The 17,502-nt window shown below is 38.8% G+C and overlaps 1 protein-coding gene across 1 annotated transcript in view; it reads left to right on the top strand.

The window, feature by feature from the left end:
* The first annotated feature begins 3,708 nt into the window (after positions 1 to 3,708).
* The window catches only part of dnm1a (dynamin 1a), a 63,124-nt gene continuing 49,330 nt past the window's right edge, over positions 3,709 to 17,502 (top strand). Inside the window, exons 1-3 of the mRNA XM_053617513.1 lie at positions 3,709 to 4,444; positions 15,490 to 15,563; positions 16,821 to 16,970. Of these exons, the coding sequence (XP_053473488.1) occupies positions 4,284 to 4,444; positions 15,490 to 15,563; positions 16,821 to 16,970 (385 nt within the window). The 5' untranslated portion in view covers positions 3,709 to 4,283. The remainder of the gene's footprint in view (positions 4,445 to 15,489; positions 15,564 to 16,820; positions 16,971 to 17,502) is intronic.

Here is a 17,502-nt window from a genome sequence, read left to right as displayed (position 1 = left end):
ATGGTCACATGATCTTAGTATAAATAAACCTGATCCTGGAAGACTCCAGAGTCTGTCAGAGAACATGCCACGAAGCACTTTTACATCCATTAACGGATATAAAAAATAAGGGAAAAAATTGCACAACTGCCCAACCACAAATTATCATGTCATGCTACCACTACCATGCTTCGCAGAGTTATGATTTTTTCTTTCCCTGCTCTATTAATACATCTGGAAATTTATATATATATATATATATATATATATATATATATATATATATATATATATATATATATATTTTTTTTTTTTTTTTTTTTTAAAACATATTAAATGCGAATAATAAAAACGCATGCACTACACAAGAAAAATGTCTGGCCTATATCACAATGTAAACTAAAGATTTTGCCTATATATAAAGCTATATTTTTTCAACATATATGTTAGGATTTCACTCAGATATTAACACTCAAATTATCATACTGGCAAAAACAATTATCAAAGTATCATGATTGAACATGTAGAGAAAGAATATGGCATGTGTTCTGATTTCAGTCTTAGTTTATTCTTAATTTCTGTTGCAATGCTTTTATACAGTACAACCACAGTTGTACTCTCAGCTATAACACATTTATAACACATCTACAACTCTCACACAAATAATGTACACATTAAAACAGTCAATATTTTTTTATTTAAAATTGTGTTTATTACAGTTTTTCTGTTTATTACAGTTTATTACAAGTTCAAAAGTCACAATGCTGGGATTGTTTAATACTTTAGTCACAAATCTGACACAAAATCGGTACACTACTCACAGACATTGTGGTAGGAAGAATACGAATGTGCCAGGAGGGGGAGCCCTTTTTACCTCTCAGTGGGGTAATCCGTTGCCATGGAACCAAACAAGGGCAATCAGCGCGCGAGTGACGTAATACTGAACCAGTATTGGAGTAGATAAATTTAGTAGTAAATAATAATAATAATAATAATAATAATAATAATAATAATAATAATAGCTGAAGAAGAAGAAAATAAATAAGAAAGCAATAACATGTTTGATTTTTTAAAATTACAATGTTTATGTTGTCGCCTTAATTTTATTTGACTGTCCCCATGCAATGCATATTTATGTATTTTATCTATTATATTAAATTTTTTAATGTCTTTACCAGATGTAATGTACTAGACGTGAAAATATATTCCATAAATATATTCCAACTAAAGTAGCATGATAATTCAGACAAATATATACTATGCTAATCAACTATATTATTTTTTTTAATTACAAAATACATGTAAGAATCATACATTCCAATGATATAAATACTTCAGTTTATTATATTATATGTTTATTATATACACTTGTGTTTCGTATATACTGTATTATATAACTTATAATTATTATATTTGGGATAATAACAGAATACTTGAAAATCATATTTATTTATTTATTTATTTATTTATTTATTTATTTATTTATGTGTATATAAATAATTTTATTTGTATATGTGACAAATAAAAGCTTCTTCTTCTTCTTCTTCTTCTTCTGCTTCTTCTTCTTCTTCTTAAGATGTACAGTGGTGCTTGAAAGTATATATCTTCATATATCTGCATTTTCATACATCTGTCTGACTTTGGGTTGGTGGAGTCCAAGCTCTTTTGCTTTGTGACCTTTTCCAGTCTGATGAGCATCTCATCAACAACTCTTTTTCTGAGGTTCCCAGGAATCACCTTTGTTCATGCCGTGATACACTTCCACAAACATGTATTGTGAAGATCACACTCACATTGCGCTCAGTCACACCTGATCACAGGTGTCTTACCATTGACTGAAATCACCTGAAACTCTAGTTTCACCTTAAAATTAACTGATAATCCTAGAGGTTCACGTAATTGGATAATTTTCCTCAATAAATAAATGACCAACTATACTATTTTTTTCTCATTTGTTTAATTGGGTTCTCTTTGTCTGCTTTTAGGACTTGTGTGAAAATCTGATGATGTTTTAGGTCACGTTTATGCAGAAATATATAAAATTCTAAAGGGTTCACAAACTTTCAAGCACCTCTGTGCTTATCCATCTGGACGGTAAAAGCGCTAACACAAAATATAGGCATTAAAAGAGCGCCCACTAGCGGCAACTACGAAGCAAAACAATATGAGATGTGACGAAGCAGAGTTGGGGCGCCAGAGTGGATTAAAATCCTTACTAGGAAGACTTTGAATAAACTGAACTGATGCAAAAACAATTGCTACACAGTTGTTCTGGTCTAGATGAGACGTTAGAAAAGTATTTCGAGAATATTTATTGCTTTTTTTTGATTATTTTTTTTTTTAGTAAAATTGGTACAGAAAATTCTTGAGTAATTGTACTTCATTACTGCACTTAAGTATTATTTTGCAGTATTTATACTTGAGTATTTCTTTAAAATTTAATACTTGTACTCTTAGTTAACAAAGACTTACTTTCTACTCTCTACATTCTTCAGAGTACTCAATATTAATCTTGAAGGTCTTTTATTCTGTCATCCAGCCAGTGACTGTACACTCTCTATCTAATTTCCACAGGACTACATTGTTGATCTTGAGGATGAGCATTCCTAGCATTACCTCAGGAAAATGTTCCATTGTGCTGGAGTAAGTGAATACAAGAGCAGCATTATTATTCACACACTTGCTGCGTATATTACACACATCCAGAAGTTTTAAAAGCAAGATCCATTAGATACAACCCCGTGTGTCAGGTTTCCAAGTCAAACTGTAAAACGTCGAAGGATTTTATGCAAAAGCGGCATTAAGCGCACCGATAAGCGATGAGCGCTGTCTCTATTAAAACTTTATGCTGTCGTCGTGATTGTTGTCATGAGTCGCATCTCAAATCGAAACTCTGACCTTGCTTTCATTGTTTGTTTGTTATTTTTACTAATCTTGAAAATCCAGAAGCCTGCTACACAAAACAGACTTTTCAGTAGGTAGGCTACATGAGAGGTTTTTAATATTCAAACACTAACTATAACGGGAAAAAACTGATAATATTAGTACTCAGCAATGGTACAGAATAGTACAAAAGCGATTTGCGATACAACGCTAGTTTGTTTAGAGCAGTGGGTCTCAAACTGGACCCCTCAGGGGGGCTGCCAGATGGTGCCAGGGGGACCACATAGAAATTCTAGAAAATCATTTTTTTAAAAATGAATTTTACCTGTATGTATGTCGGGATTGTAAACCGTTGAACTATGAAGTACATAAAAATTAGAATAAATTACACACAGCAGACTAAGACACACACCGATCAAAGACATCCGTTGATATACTAGTGCACTGTTAGCCACATGCTGATAAAACCTAAGACTATTTAAAATGGATAAGATTTTAGACAGAGGACATAGTCTCTTAGCTGAGAAATTTCATACAGAAGAGCCTAACAGGGATGCACCCTACACAAGGGGGGCATCGTGCTGAAAAAATCCGAGAACCACTAGACGTGGTAGACCAACGGGGAAATATGTTTTGCTTACACTAACTACACTGAGGCATCGTGTCAGGATAGTGAAAAGACTAAAATAACACACACAAAAAATGACTTCATTCATTTAAACAGGGCTTGTCTGTGAATGTGACTCCCAGTAACATTTCACAAATTTTACCACACAACATCCATACATGATGTATTACGTTATCCTACACAGGGTCACGGGGAAACCTGGAGCCTATCCCGGGGAACTCGGGGCACAAGACGGGAGACACCCTGGACGGGGTGCTAACACAACGCAGCGCACAACCGCACACACATTCATACACTACGGACAATTTGGAAATGCCAATCAGCCTACGTGCATGTCTATAGAATGGGGGAGGAAACTGGAGTACCCGGATGGAACCCTCGACGCACGGGAAGAACGTACGGACTCCGCGCACACAGGGCGGAGGTAAAGTAAACGAATGAAACCAAAGAGGAGATTGTGAGTTCGCCTGAGAAACCCTGATCTCTGATTTTACTTCAGTCCACCTCTGTGCCTTTTATAGGCTTAGCTAGAAGGACCTGGCTTGCGCAATTTTGCTGGCAATCTGGCAACCCTGGCTGGCAGTAGAGCAGAGATCTCGTCGCCTGGCAGATTGCGGAGGAAGGAGGAAGGCTGCTGAGGATGAGTCTGCATCACATCACATCACATAACATAACATAACATAAGAGGAATATCATAGCTATAGATCTAGACACCGTGTTTAGTCTTAGGGCTAGCTCTAGTTTGATTATTTGCACGGATAAGGAGTGATCCACAGTCCCCCAAGCAGGCAGGATGGGGAACCGGGGAATGGAGGATCTGATCCCGCTGGTGAATCGGATGCAAGACGCGTTCACAGCCATCGGACAGAATGCGAACTTGGACCTGCCTCAGATCGCAGTGGTGGGCGGCCAGAGCGCCGGGAAGAGCTCCGTGCTGGAGAACTTCGTTGGGAAGTAAGTGATTTGTTTTGTTTTGTTTTGTTTTGTTTTTCCAGATGGGGATGTCAGTGATGTCAGTGATGTCATCCTGGTGCATCTTTGCCCTCCACCAAAGTCATGCATTACTCTGAACAACATCATAATGATGTCATGATGAAGGAGAATACAAGCTAACAAAACAGACAGGTTCATCTGCACATATTCATCATGTCATCATGGAACAAGAATGAAATCCCAATAATAATAATAATAATAATAATAATAATAATAATAATAATACCTGGATATGCCCTTAGTCCACCAAGGTCACAACTGTCCATCAATAAGACTGTATTAATTGAATGAAAGATGAAAGTTGAACTGATTTCCTATTTCATTGAAATCCCCTTCTTCTCTCTCTCTCTCTCTCTCTCTCACCATACACACTGCTGCAGTGGCACTTCCGTGTCCTCTTGAATCAATCCATAGCGTCTACCGCATAAACACGCTCCAGCCCGGCAAAACAAACGACATCTTCTCACGTGAAAGTATCTCGAATAATGTCAAAGGTATCTAATATGCTCTATAAACCAAATACACGTCTATTAAAACCTATATCTAGGCGTGAAATCGTCTTGTTCTGTTGGATCATTTCGCTCATTTGAAGCAGTTTGTTTCTTAATTTATCTGGCAATGCGATAAGAAAATGTAACACGTGATTAGTAAAAAAAAAAAAAAAAAAAGGCTACAAAAAGAAGTTTAACAACGATATATTTGGTTTATCGTGAGCTTATACCGGGAAATACCGGATAAATATGACTATATTCAAGATATTTGTGCTTGCTAAGATGTAATCTTTGGCTGTTTATTAAAAATGACATATCAGCAAGTGAAAAATATCTCGAATAGTTTGATATGTCTTATTATAAGATCGTCTTATTATTCCGTCTGTTTTAGATGCTTTTGGACATTTCAAGGTTTGCATTTAGAAAAAATTGTGTTTGCAAAATTCGCAACCAATCGAATACGACTATACTATTGAAATTTGTTTAGAAGAAAAAGTATATAGGCTTTTATTAGATAAAACAGACTATATTCCTGATATCTTCACGTCCTACACAGTCACCGTGGATGTGAACAGTCAGCTGTCACCTCGTGTACTGTGCCGTGGTCTTCACCTAAGCGGCATCGGCGAAAAACAGTGAGGAATAATCGCATGAAAGTTTCAATAGCCAACTCACACACACTCCCAGATGATAGCTTGGACACGGTTTGGTCATTCGAACACAGGTGAAGATAATTACCAAGCTGTGTTGCTTCATGCTATCTGGCACATGCTCTGAGAGGAAGAAGAGAGCATGCTGCGTCATGACATTGGAGCTTGGATGAGTGAGTGAGCTGTGGGCTGTTTTTTAATATCGAGCCCATTTATACGCAGTATTATAGCGCCGTAGGTGTATGGCGTACAGCAGGCCAAGCTTTACTCTAGGAGTGATTTACGGGTCATCATGTGGGTCCAAATCGGTTCTAATGTCAACACAAACTCAAATTTACCCAAAATGAATTGCTGATGTCTGAAATCTCTGGCTAGTATAAGCAGTGTGTGTGTGCATGGCGACCAGGGTGTAATCCTGACCTCACGCACTGGATCCACTGTAATCTTGACCATAATCAAGCGTTTACGGTAGATTATAGCACAGGACCGCATGTTTTTGTGTGTCTATGTAACTTCAAAATAGAGAAAACAGGATGCTGGTGAGGAAACTATAAGTGATAAGAGGAACTAACTCGTCTCATAGACATTCCACAACACTAAATGTAACTATAAACGGATAAAAGCTATGACGAAAATAAGTAAAAACGTGTAATCATTGGCAAACCGCTGTGGTACAGTGTAAGAGGAATGAAAGAAGTGCTGTTATAGGAAAATAATTGACTGTCGTGTCGACCCTGTCGTGGATTATTTTCCTGTAACAGCACTTCCCTAGTGTTTTATTCCATGCAATGTCACGCAAATGACTTTTATCTAAATTTAACACGTGACTGCGTGTACAAAATTCGGATCTTTGTTAGATTTGTTTACATCGCTGTACGTTTCTTCATGCACTCGTTTGCATGTGTGTGTGTGTGCGTGTGCGTGCGTGTGTGTGTGTGTGCGTTTTTTTTAGAGCAGTTTTCAGAATACCCCGTTCTGTCCACACCTTTCTAGACTAAAGTTTAAATAAAAATCTAATAATTTCTTGAATTTCAACCCACGGTACCAAAGCATACACTGTGAAAATGAAGCCCACGACATATGTCAAGGACGTTCAGTAACGAGTTATCGCAACACATTTCTACAGCGCGCGGGTGTGTGTGTGAGAAAACATAGCATAGTAAACAACATCAGAAACGAAGTAATGATACATCCTCGCCTTTTTGAAATCTTCCCGAATGACAACATCGAATTGAATGAAGCGCGGCATTGAAATGTGTAAGCTGAACAAGTTCACAATGGCAGGTTAATGTTAAAAGCATTAAATAGAGATACGAACTTCATTTATTGTAGTAACATGGACGTTATATCGATACGTACGAGCTACATAAGCCCGTAATCACTTTTTAGAGTGAACTCATCTCCAGAGCGATTCCATCTTTGCCATGAAGTCTTGTGCTGCCATGATGGATTGTCTCCCAAATATCATGGTTGTTGATTTGTTCTATGAGATCGTTGAAAACATCTTTATGTGGGTCGTTTCAAGGCACTTTAAAGACAGATACATGCCACTTATACACACTAATCATAGCTGGCAAGACACAAAGACCAGATCTGAACATGAACGTGAACAGTAATGCTCGTCATGATAGATGTTAGACGCTGCGCACTTATTTAGGTGTAATAATAGCAGGAAACGTAGCTTCCAGGATTATTACCCAGGATCCCCTTAGGCATTGGAGAACATGTTGTCGGCTGATCGTTAGTCATCAGCAGTGCTGAAACGTGCTGTGCAGAGAGAGAGAGAGAGAGAGAGAGAGAGAGAGAGAGAGAGAGGGAGTCAGCCATTATTAGAAAAGCAGTGAGATGGGAACATAGTTGTAAACTACAGAAGTGAGGATGAGGATATCATAAACACAAAAAAGACGCAAGAATCAGAAACAGAAAACCAACAGAAGACAAGAATTGTAGTAAATGACACAATGCTTCGCAACAACACTAAAGCATATTGTCGGGTGCAAAAGTATGCACACCCCAGAACATAAAATCACGAAGACGAAGACGTGTCATGGGCGAGACTTTAATGCACCAGGTTTCACAGAGGTTCCCTGAGTAAAAGTAATATCTGTTAATATTAGCGAAGAAGTCTAAATGACATCAGTTCAAACGTTCCCTTTCTGGATATGAACTAATTATTCTTTATAACTTGCTTCCAGTTTCTTTCATATCACCTTGGATCTCCAGCTGAAGTAAACCATAGGAGGATGCAAACGTTTGCCCTCAAATATAAACACGTCAACTAATGAGGATAAACAACAGGGAAATGCAATCATGGGACAAACCAATGCAAGGATAGGAGTTAAACAGGAAGCTGTGGCCATATATGGAAAGTAGAAGATGTTCAAGGATATATTAATCGTCGTTATATAGTGGACATACACACTTCTTTAGTTGCTGTTCATCTGTTCATCGTTTTTGCTTTGCAAGGAAATAATCCCTGTAATTTGAGGTTTGAAATTGAAATCGTGGTCAGTTTCCTGCTAAAAGATCTCTGGTCTAAATGGGATCTGGAGTAATGCAGGGTGATTACTGCATGAGGGTCTGCTTAGCCGAGCGATAACAAGTCCAACGTGCTTTATTACGGGTTACGAGTCACCGAGACGGGCAAATTTTTTATTGTAATTATGTCATAACCCTCATAAATTCTCCAAAATTTCTGTATCAGTCTGTGTGATAGTTATGAAATCTACCGTAATTTGTGTTACAAGGGCAGCTGTCCAATCATTACTTTGTTTGCTTCTTCTAAGAGCGAGCTTGTCATGCTCTGATTTGCACATAAGAATCTGGGTCGCGCTCTCATTGGCCGGTTTGTGGAAGGAGATGACATGCCCCATCGATCACATTGAGATCTCTATGTCTCTCTCTCTCTCTCTGTCTTCCACTCTGTCTTTCCTTCAAGAGACAGGAATAACATCTAAACATGGCAAAAATGTGTGGGAGTTTGTAGCATCTCGAGACTCAGACGGATTCAGATGGATTCATACATTCTAACAACAAAATTCACAGTTCATTTTCAAGAGAGGGCTGACTTGTGAGCCTGGTTTCAGCACCAAGGACAGTTCCCAGGCAACCGCTAAAAACCACAATGCTCTACTTCTGGGTTGTTGATTTGGGTCACTTCACTACAAGGTTATCAAAGATTTAGGCCTAAAATGAGAACAGAAAGAAAGCCACTATACAATCTTAAACCAGAAATCTGATATACTACACTATATGGCCATTAATTTGTGGACACCGGACCAGGACTGTGACAATCACAAAGTTGGAAGCACACAATTGTATAGAATGTCTTTGTATGCTGTAGCATTAAGATTTCTCTTCACTGGAACTAAGCGGCCCGAACCCGTTCAGGCATGACAATGTCTGTGCACAAGCTAAGGTCTAGAAAGACATTGTTTGCTCAAGTTGTAGTGGAAGATCTCGAGTGGCCTGCGCAGAGCCCTCACCTCAACCCCACTGAACACCTTTGGGATGAACAGGAACGCCGACTGCACCCCAGGTCTCCTCGCCCAACCTCACTAATGGCTGTGATGGCCAGGTGTCCACAAACTTTTGGTCGTATACACAATATCTGTCCTAGTCATGCACCAATCACATGTTTCTTTTTCATTTAAGGTACAAAAACTGATCTCAGAGCCATGAACAGATCAGATCCAATACCAGTCTACCGTCTCAACTAAGTCAGTATCGGATCAGCGCATATTTATATAAGTCATTCATTCAAACATCCACTGTTCCTACAGACCTTATTAATTCTTTTTACATTTAATGTCACGGTTAGCGAATCCAAAGGAACAACTAAACGTTATTCACCAAATAATTCAAGAGAGATAGGAAAAGAATGAGAGATAAAGATAGAGATAAGACGAAGAACCTTTCCTGAGCCTCTGTCTCGCTGCTGAACCGGATTATTTCTAATCTGCTGGTCAACGCTGCCCAACAACACTGAGTAGTCAGATTCAGACTCAGATGCTTTAATCTTTCTGTCTGCGTCTAAACTGGACCGAGGCTATCGTATTGCACCACGGTGCTGTTGAGATCTCGATTCCGATTGGTCAGAAGATGTGGATTCATTTTCTATAACAGCATTTTCTAGAGCAAAATTGGTGGAGCGGCAGATCAGAGGTTTATATATTGATAACTGAAAGAGTCGAATAGTTGCAAATCTGATAATAAACAAATAAAAAATTTGTGGAAAATGTTGCGATATCGTGAAACGATTTGAAAGGAGTCTCCAGTGTCAGCACTTTTTGGAGCAGTCAGAGGGAAAGATGTAATGTTATGTTTTCCATCATGGGAAGACGTTGGGTTTTGCGATTTCTCAGTAATCTCTTGAGAAAGCGAAGGAACGACTGTTTGTAGCTGCTATAATGTAAGTGAGAACTTGATTTGCGGACGTTCCAAAACATTAAACGTAACTATTAACAGTATGAACAAGTATGACGTGATGTTATTTAATAAATGAGAAATCATCAATGGCAAATTGCTGTGGTATAAGAGGAATAAAACACCCCAGGGTGTGCTGTTATTATTAGCAAAACACAACTTCACGGTGGTAACGGTGCCTCTGCTTCACGTCGGGCCACGTCGCACAGCATTGACCCGGCGTGTGTGTGTTGATTCTGTGTGCCTTATCTGTCAACCACAGGATGTAGAAACGGTGGTGAGACAAAGCGAGCGATGTTTGTTGTTCCAACAAGAGGTGCACGGCCATTTTGTGCGGAGTGTTTGTGGAATATCAGCCACTACTTGATAACTGGTACGACGTGACCACTAACCACAACTGGGGGGGAAAAAACCCCTTAATAACACTTTACGATGGCATAAACTGGTCAGTATTTACTTTTCATATCTCCTGGTTCTCACTAGCCTACACTACATTTCGTCCTAAAACACTCTTCCTCTCTCATTTCTCCATATATGCTGGGAAAATAACAAAATAATATTGATATCGCGATAACTTTACATCACAATACACTTAAAAAAATACATCGCAGGTATCGTGATATGTGACACATATCATTTATCATTGAAGTAATCACTGTATCATTTTATTTTGGTTATATCACGCTCCTAATATGCGTAGCAATTCTTTCCCAGCTTTATCTCTCTCTCTCTCTGTTTATCGCTTTATTCCCTGCAGTGTAATGCTTGCTGGAGTGTGTGTGTGTGTGTGTGTGTGTGTGTGTGTGTGTGTGTGTGTGTGTGTTTGTCCTCTGCGCTTGCTGGATGGCTGCCACGTGACAGTGTGAAGACAGCACGGGAGAGAAAATGAGGCTTGGTGGAAAGAGAGAGAGAGAGAGAGAGAGAGAGAGAGAGAGCGAGCAGGATAGGGAATCAGAGTCAAAGAGAGAAGGATGGAGGGATGAAGGGAAGGAGGAGGAAAATGTGGCATGGTGAGATTAGGACGAGGAGGCGGGGCAGCAATCTGTCCGTCTCCATCACTGCTGATCTGAGCTGAGCGTACATTCTGCCTCGATGGGGGATGGGAAAGAGAGAGAGAAAGAGAGAGAGAGAGCAAGATAGATTCATCCTTTAATTTCCATACTGCATTTATTCTGGGAAGCTATCGTGCTGTTGTTGATTTACCGGTTTGACCGAAGGGGGTTGGACGTCTCTAAAGGATCGGGATCGTGTTGTGTTTCCGTGTTTATGCGACAGTTATGCCTTTATCAGTCGCCATGCAACAATTCATCTTTTCACCAATTCACCAGTTCATAGCAACCAGACAAAACAATGCGGGTTACCGGTAGCCCCGAGCTGCCATTATTCTAAATATGTATGTTTGTTTATGTAACACAGTTCTACATGTCCATATGACTCTCTGTTAGATAACACACACTATACTGTCCATGTTACAGGGAGAAAAAAAACCCTGGCAGCACAGTTACTAGTAATATGCTGTAGAAAGAAATGAAATAAACAGTAATTTATTATAACCATTATAGCAATTTTGTGTACATTCAACGTAATTGTTCTTAAAATCGACTTTATTTTGCAGTTCAGTTAACTATACGTGTGTGTTGTTTGATTCAAAGGATTGTAACAGTATTTAAAAAAAAAAAAGAAAAAACACTTTTCATTTTTTAATGAAAAAATTTCTGCAAGCAAAAACAATACACGTGGTAGCTGCTATTTCTGCTAACGGTTGAAGCTAAAACCAGAGCTACAGTATGTACTAATCGGTATGTGTGTGTAGTATGAATACAATCCCAGACATACTATGTACATCCGCCATGTTGGCGTTGTCGTGTGACCTTAACGTCATCATAAACACAAAACTCTTAAAGGGACCACCGGATTAAAGCAACTGCACAACTTGCACAACTGCAAACTGCACTAGTGGCAAAATGCACGTCAGGAAAGTTAATTGGATTAGTAATGTAATGTGGGCGGGGTTAACAGGCTGAGGTAAATTCGTTGCCGTTTAGCTTAGCTTGGGCGGCTAATGCATGATTGAGATCACGAACAAGGTTTGTGAGAACTGTTTTCTTGTTTACACCTTCAACACGTTAACAATTTATTCAGGTATTGTTAAACAAGTCCTGTTTAAGTATTGAAATACTGTCTTCCACCATTTTTTCCTGAGCTCGTCCACACTGGTCCTGTTGCATTGTGGGATTTTTGACTCGTGTAGTGTCCATCGGTTGCATACTGCATAAAGCAGTACGCCATCCGGGTATTTCTCGCCTACTGAGAATTCGGACCTCTCTGGCGTACTGCTTTTTTCGCCTACTGTATAGTAGAGTAGTACGCCATTTCGGATGCAGCCCAGGACTTATTTATTTATTTTAAAAAATAAAAGCAACTCATTACTCAGGCAGGTATAAAGACATACAGTTAGGCTGAAAACTAGCATTAGCTTAAATGGTTGTTCGGCTAACTATGGTCGTAGTGATGTCTTATTTGTGAGCGACTCTTTGGACCGACTCTTTTAGATAACGCTTGGAGCTGACTCGCATATCTAAAGAAACTAGTGTGTGAGGGTGAAGGCTAACAGGTGCTTTCTCTGAAATATGTGAAGCTAGACAACCGCAAGGTGGAGTAACGCACTCGGAGGACAGTGCTATCCGCCCTCTTCCGCATACAAGAGCTCACAGACACTCACGATTGGCTAGCGTCACGGTGATTGACAGGGGACAGAGAGTATGCGCCTCTTGGCCTGAGAGCACGAACAATCTTGCTTTCTTGACTCCCAAGAGTCACAGATGGTTGTGGTATCATCGGGATTCGAAGTCGCAATCACCATCATCATTACTGACTTACTAATCAGGCAAGAGGTGCTAAAACCTAGCGTTAGGTTTTTAGCTTAACATTGTTTTTAGCTGTACAGCCTAATAGTTAGCTAATAGTAGTGGTGTGTCATTGTGATGTGAACGAGTCGACTCTTTGACGTGATTCTTTTAGGTGAATTTTTGGAGTCGACTCGCATATCAGATGCTATAATAAGTTTCATTGAACAATTTATGAGATACCGATAACTTTGGCCGAGCTTTGAGGGTGTTGAGAGAGTCGACTCTTATTGGTGAATCGATGATTACTTCATGTGAGCGCTTTGTAGCTAAATGACCTAAAAATATTAGAGGAGACTCCAAGAACATGTTAGCCAAATGATTTAGAAACGTAATACTAATGTAATGAATATGACAAAGATTACATTTAATGGATATTTTTGTAATACCTGTAAAACATGCATGTTTTTTATTCTCTAGACAGTGATTGCGGCTGGTTTCTCTGTTCATTTATGATCACGTACACCTCCTTATACATTAATGGAAGATTCCTCTCCTGTGACGTTGCAGTGGCACCAGTCCGAGCTCTTTTTTCAGTCTAGCCCTCAGTCACGAGCTGAGCAGCGTCGGTGTGATTGAGGCTGTGTGATCCGGCGCTGGCTATCACCCATATGGTCCCTCCATATGGCCTCATATCCGGAGGCGGGGTTGCCGTCACGGGAACCTGTAGTTGCTGCCATCTGGCTTGAGCACGGTGTCAGTCATGGAGAAGTCCAGCGTGCTCACACCAAGCTCACGCTCTGCCCGAAGGTCAGGGAGAGACTCAGTTGGCATTGCTGCAAGTGAATATCTGGAAACAGCTGGAGATTGAATTAGAGAGAATTTTGGGGTATTACTGCTACAGCTGGAGCGTTTGAGAGCAAATCGTTCAGCACGTTTCACTGGGAAGAAAATAAAACTATACAGCTTTTGTTATGGACTAATCCCCGGTGTTTCCCCACTGCTGGTCCTGAACTGGCACTGCACTGATATTTTAAAAAAAATCAATACTTGGTACTTATTGGTGATAATCTGATAAGTCAAGTCAGGAAAATTAATAAAGACTTGCCAGACTTGCGAAACACTAGTCATTGTTTTGGACATAAAGTGCCAATGTGGTACCATAGTAAGTACTGGACATTTGAAGATTAGAAAAAGATCACGCTATATTTTAACAATCATCAATCATCATCTGTCCAGATTCGGTGAACCTGTTCCCACTCTAGCTTCAGATTCCTGGTCTTGGCAGACAGGATTATAACCGTTGTTGTAGTCCGTCGGCTTCAATTTTCCATGTTGTGTTGTGTGTTCTGAAATACTTTTCTGCTCAGTGTGGTTGTAAAGAGTGGTTATTTGAATTAGCCTTCAAGTCAGCTCAAATTAGTCCAACAAGGTTTTTCTGGAACTACTAGAACTACTGTTCTAATGTCTGAGAACTCTGGAGACTGTTGTGTGTGAAAACCCCAGGAGGTCAGCGCTTTTTTCCGAAATACTCAAACAACCATACCACGGTCAAATTCACTGAGCTCACTGAGATTTTTCCCTATTCTGATGTTTGACGTGAGCATTAATTTAAGCGCGGGCCTTCTATCTGTATGATTTTACTCATCGTGGTGATTGGCTGATTAGATAATTGCACAGTTGCGCAGGTGTGTATTTGGTGGGACTCACAGAAAATGTTCTATTACGGCTCGTCTCACACCGAGAGCTGTCTTTATAGCCTTAATCGAACCGCAAAACGCCTCCGAGGCACTTCAACACCTCAACCTCCTGTTGTTCTCCTCTGACCAGGATACTGGTGAGGAAAATAAAATCTCAGTAGCCGTGTCCTGATTGTGTCGTGGGTCTGATTAACCTTAAACATCCTTGACGGCTGAAATGGTACGACTTTGGATGCACCAGTTTGAGTGTCATCCTTTGCTTCAAGAACAAAGATGGTGGATAAAAATCGATCTATAAAGTGAACCATAGAGGACACAAAGTGTTGTTTTTTTCTGCCAAATTACACATAAGTTTGAGACTCAATGACTGTGTTTCACCCATGAGTGCACTTGAACATGGATTAAATACAACTTTATGTATTCTTCCAGTTGTGCAAAACTGTAAACCTTAAATATAGGATTAAATCGAAGCCAGTTTTAATCCTGGGTTTAAGTTTTATAGTATACTTTAATCCCGTTGCTACCTTATCTTAGAGATGCATATATACAAATGGTTTACATTTCTAAAACGGCAGCGTAGAAGAAAGAGACCGCTGACAAGGTTCGAATCCGTCGGGGTGGACGATCAGATATAGCATTTTTCAAATGAGACCTTAAGATTTATTGTTGAATTCAAATAAAATTCACACAAACAGATCCTACAATAACTATACACTTTTGAGTTTAACCCTTGATCGTACAATTTGCCCGAATAATTTGAAATTAGAATGGAGAAGAGATGCTCAAAATATTATGTAGAATTTTTGTACACCATCAGAACAGCAGGCCTGTTTGGCTTAAAGTGTGGGTATTTTTGTTTTGTTACTCGCTGACCTTGTGTGTGTTGCGTCACAGGGACTTCCTTCCTCGCGGTTCAGGCATCGTCACACGCCGCCCCCTGGTCCTGCAGCTCATCAACTCCCCCACAGGTGAGCTTGCTGCCATGGCAACCGCACTCTCAGCAGTCTCTCGGCTGTCTGGGGAGATGACGCATCTAAGTTCTGATCTGTCCTCACTTCTTTATAGTAACACTCGATAAAGAGACAGATAGATAGACATACAGATAGTCCTGAAACTGTATACACAATTTAGCCTTTAATTTCAACTCTATCATCTTTTTTTTTTTACTCATATATGAAGTTTTGCATCAGTGCTTGTGTGTAGGGACAAAATATTGACTTGCTTTAGGATTGAAATGGCAATAAATTATTTCCACAGCATTAAAAGAATCTAATTTGCATGCTTTAAATTCCTCCCTTTCAACAAGCTATCAGGGATTCTTGTTTCTCAACACTGCCATCTAGTGTATGTCGGAAAGTACCACAGGTTTTTTTTTTCTTTACTCATATAAGAATGACAATATACTTAAAGGCAAGAATTTTTTGCATTACATAATTCTTATAACATGTAACAATATATGGAAATGCTGCAAGAGAGGATGAAATATTCATTACAATATGCAAATGAGGTAACAGATTGTATAGACTAATTGCTAATCGCATGCTACAAAAATCAGCCTTTCAACAAATCCTTTTAACGCGATAGCACATCTGATAGTCAGACTTTATTTAAAAAAAAATCCCTTACTTTTATATTCATGATATTAAATATTCAAGATATTAAGAAAAACCCAGCTGTCAAAATCTGGTTTGAATATTTATGAGCCACGTGTGTGAAATTTTGAATGCTGTAATAACGGTGAGAAAACAAGTCAAAGATAATGTCATTAACCAATAAAATTACAGAAAGTGATGAATATTTTTGTATGAATTATTGCATTATTGAAGAAAATGTCATTCCCTGCACTCTGTTATAAACTTTCCAACCCTATATATATATATATATATAAAACACGTTTCAACCAGTTCTAAATGAAAAAAAATAAAATAAATAATTATATATACACACACAACAATTGGAAATTTCTAGTCATTTCTATTTATACATTTTGGATTTCTATTTTAAAAAATTTTTTTAAAGCAAAGATCTCAAAGTTGTAAAAAACTGTAAAAAAAAAAAAATCACCTTTAATCTTTTCTTAAATTTAAAGAGTATTATTTTGCTTATGTTGATTATATATATATTTCTTAATATTTGAATTGCATTTTGATGTCAATTATACAAGCTGTTTCAGAATTTCTTGGCTCGTATTGTTATCGTTATTGCTCGTATTCCTCTGCGTATAGAGTATGCAGAGTTTTTGCACTGCAAGGGGAAGAAATTTACAGATTTCGATGAAGTGCGGCAGGAGATCGAGGCGGAGACGGATCGTGTCACTGGGCAGAATAAAGGCATTTCTCCAGTCCCTATTAACCTGCGTGTCTGCTCCCCTAATGGTGAGATACTGTGTCTATTCTCTGTGTACGTCGTTTAGGTTTTAATGCTTTATAACACTAGCAGGATAGTATGCAAAATAACAAACCGAGCTTCTAGTGTATCCGACTTAACACGTGACCTTCACTCAAATCGAACTTTTCCGTAAGACGTCCGTCACGTGACCGCGGTGTGTCATTTAAATCAACGAGACTGACCTTTCTAACATCTAATAAGTGTTAAAAAGGGCAAAGTAAGTGACTTTGACCATAAATTTGGTTGTTAAGGCTGCACATAAATGAACTGTACACCATATATTACATTATACCAAGCCAGAGTTCAGTGAAAACGTGATAATAAAATGTGAGAATAAAACAAACAGTGCACATAGCCATCGGAACCTGTTTAATGAATCATATTACTTAATTAATATGGAGCCTTAAATTAGGGCTGGGCGATAAGACAAAAAAATATCATATCACGATACCTTAGGACGTTTCTGCGAGACACGATATATAGTTTATATATCAACAAAGTGTCTGCAAAACAGTAGTA

Source organism: Ictalurus furcatus, chromosome 28 (assembly GCF_023375685.1).
Source record: "Ictalurus furcatus strain D&B chromosome 28, Billie_1.0, whole genome shotgun sequence".
NCBI classification, from domain to species: Eukaryota; Metazoa; Chordata; class Actinopteri; order Siluriformes; family Ictaluridae; genus Ictalurus; species Ictalurus furcatus.
Note: the sequence above shows the minus strand (reverse complement) of the source record. Positions and strands in the feature narration are given on the sequence as shown.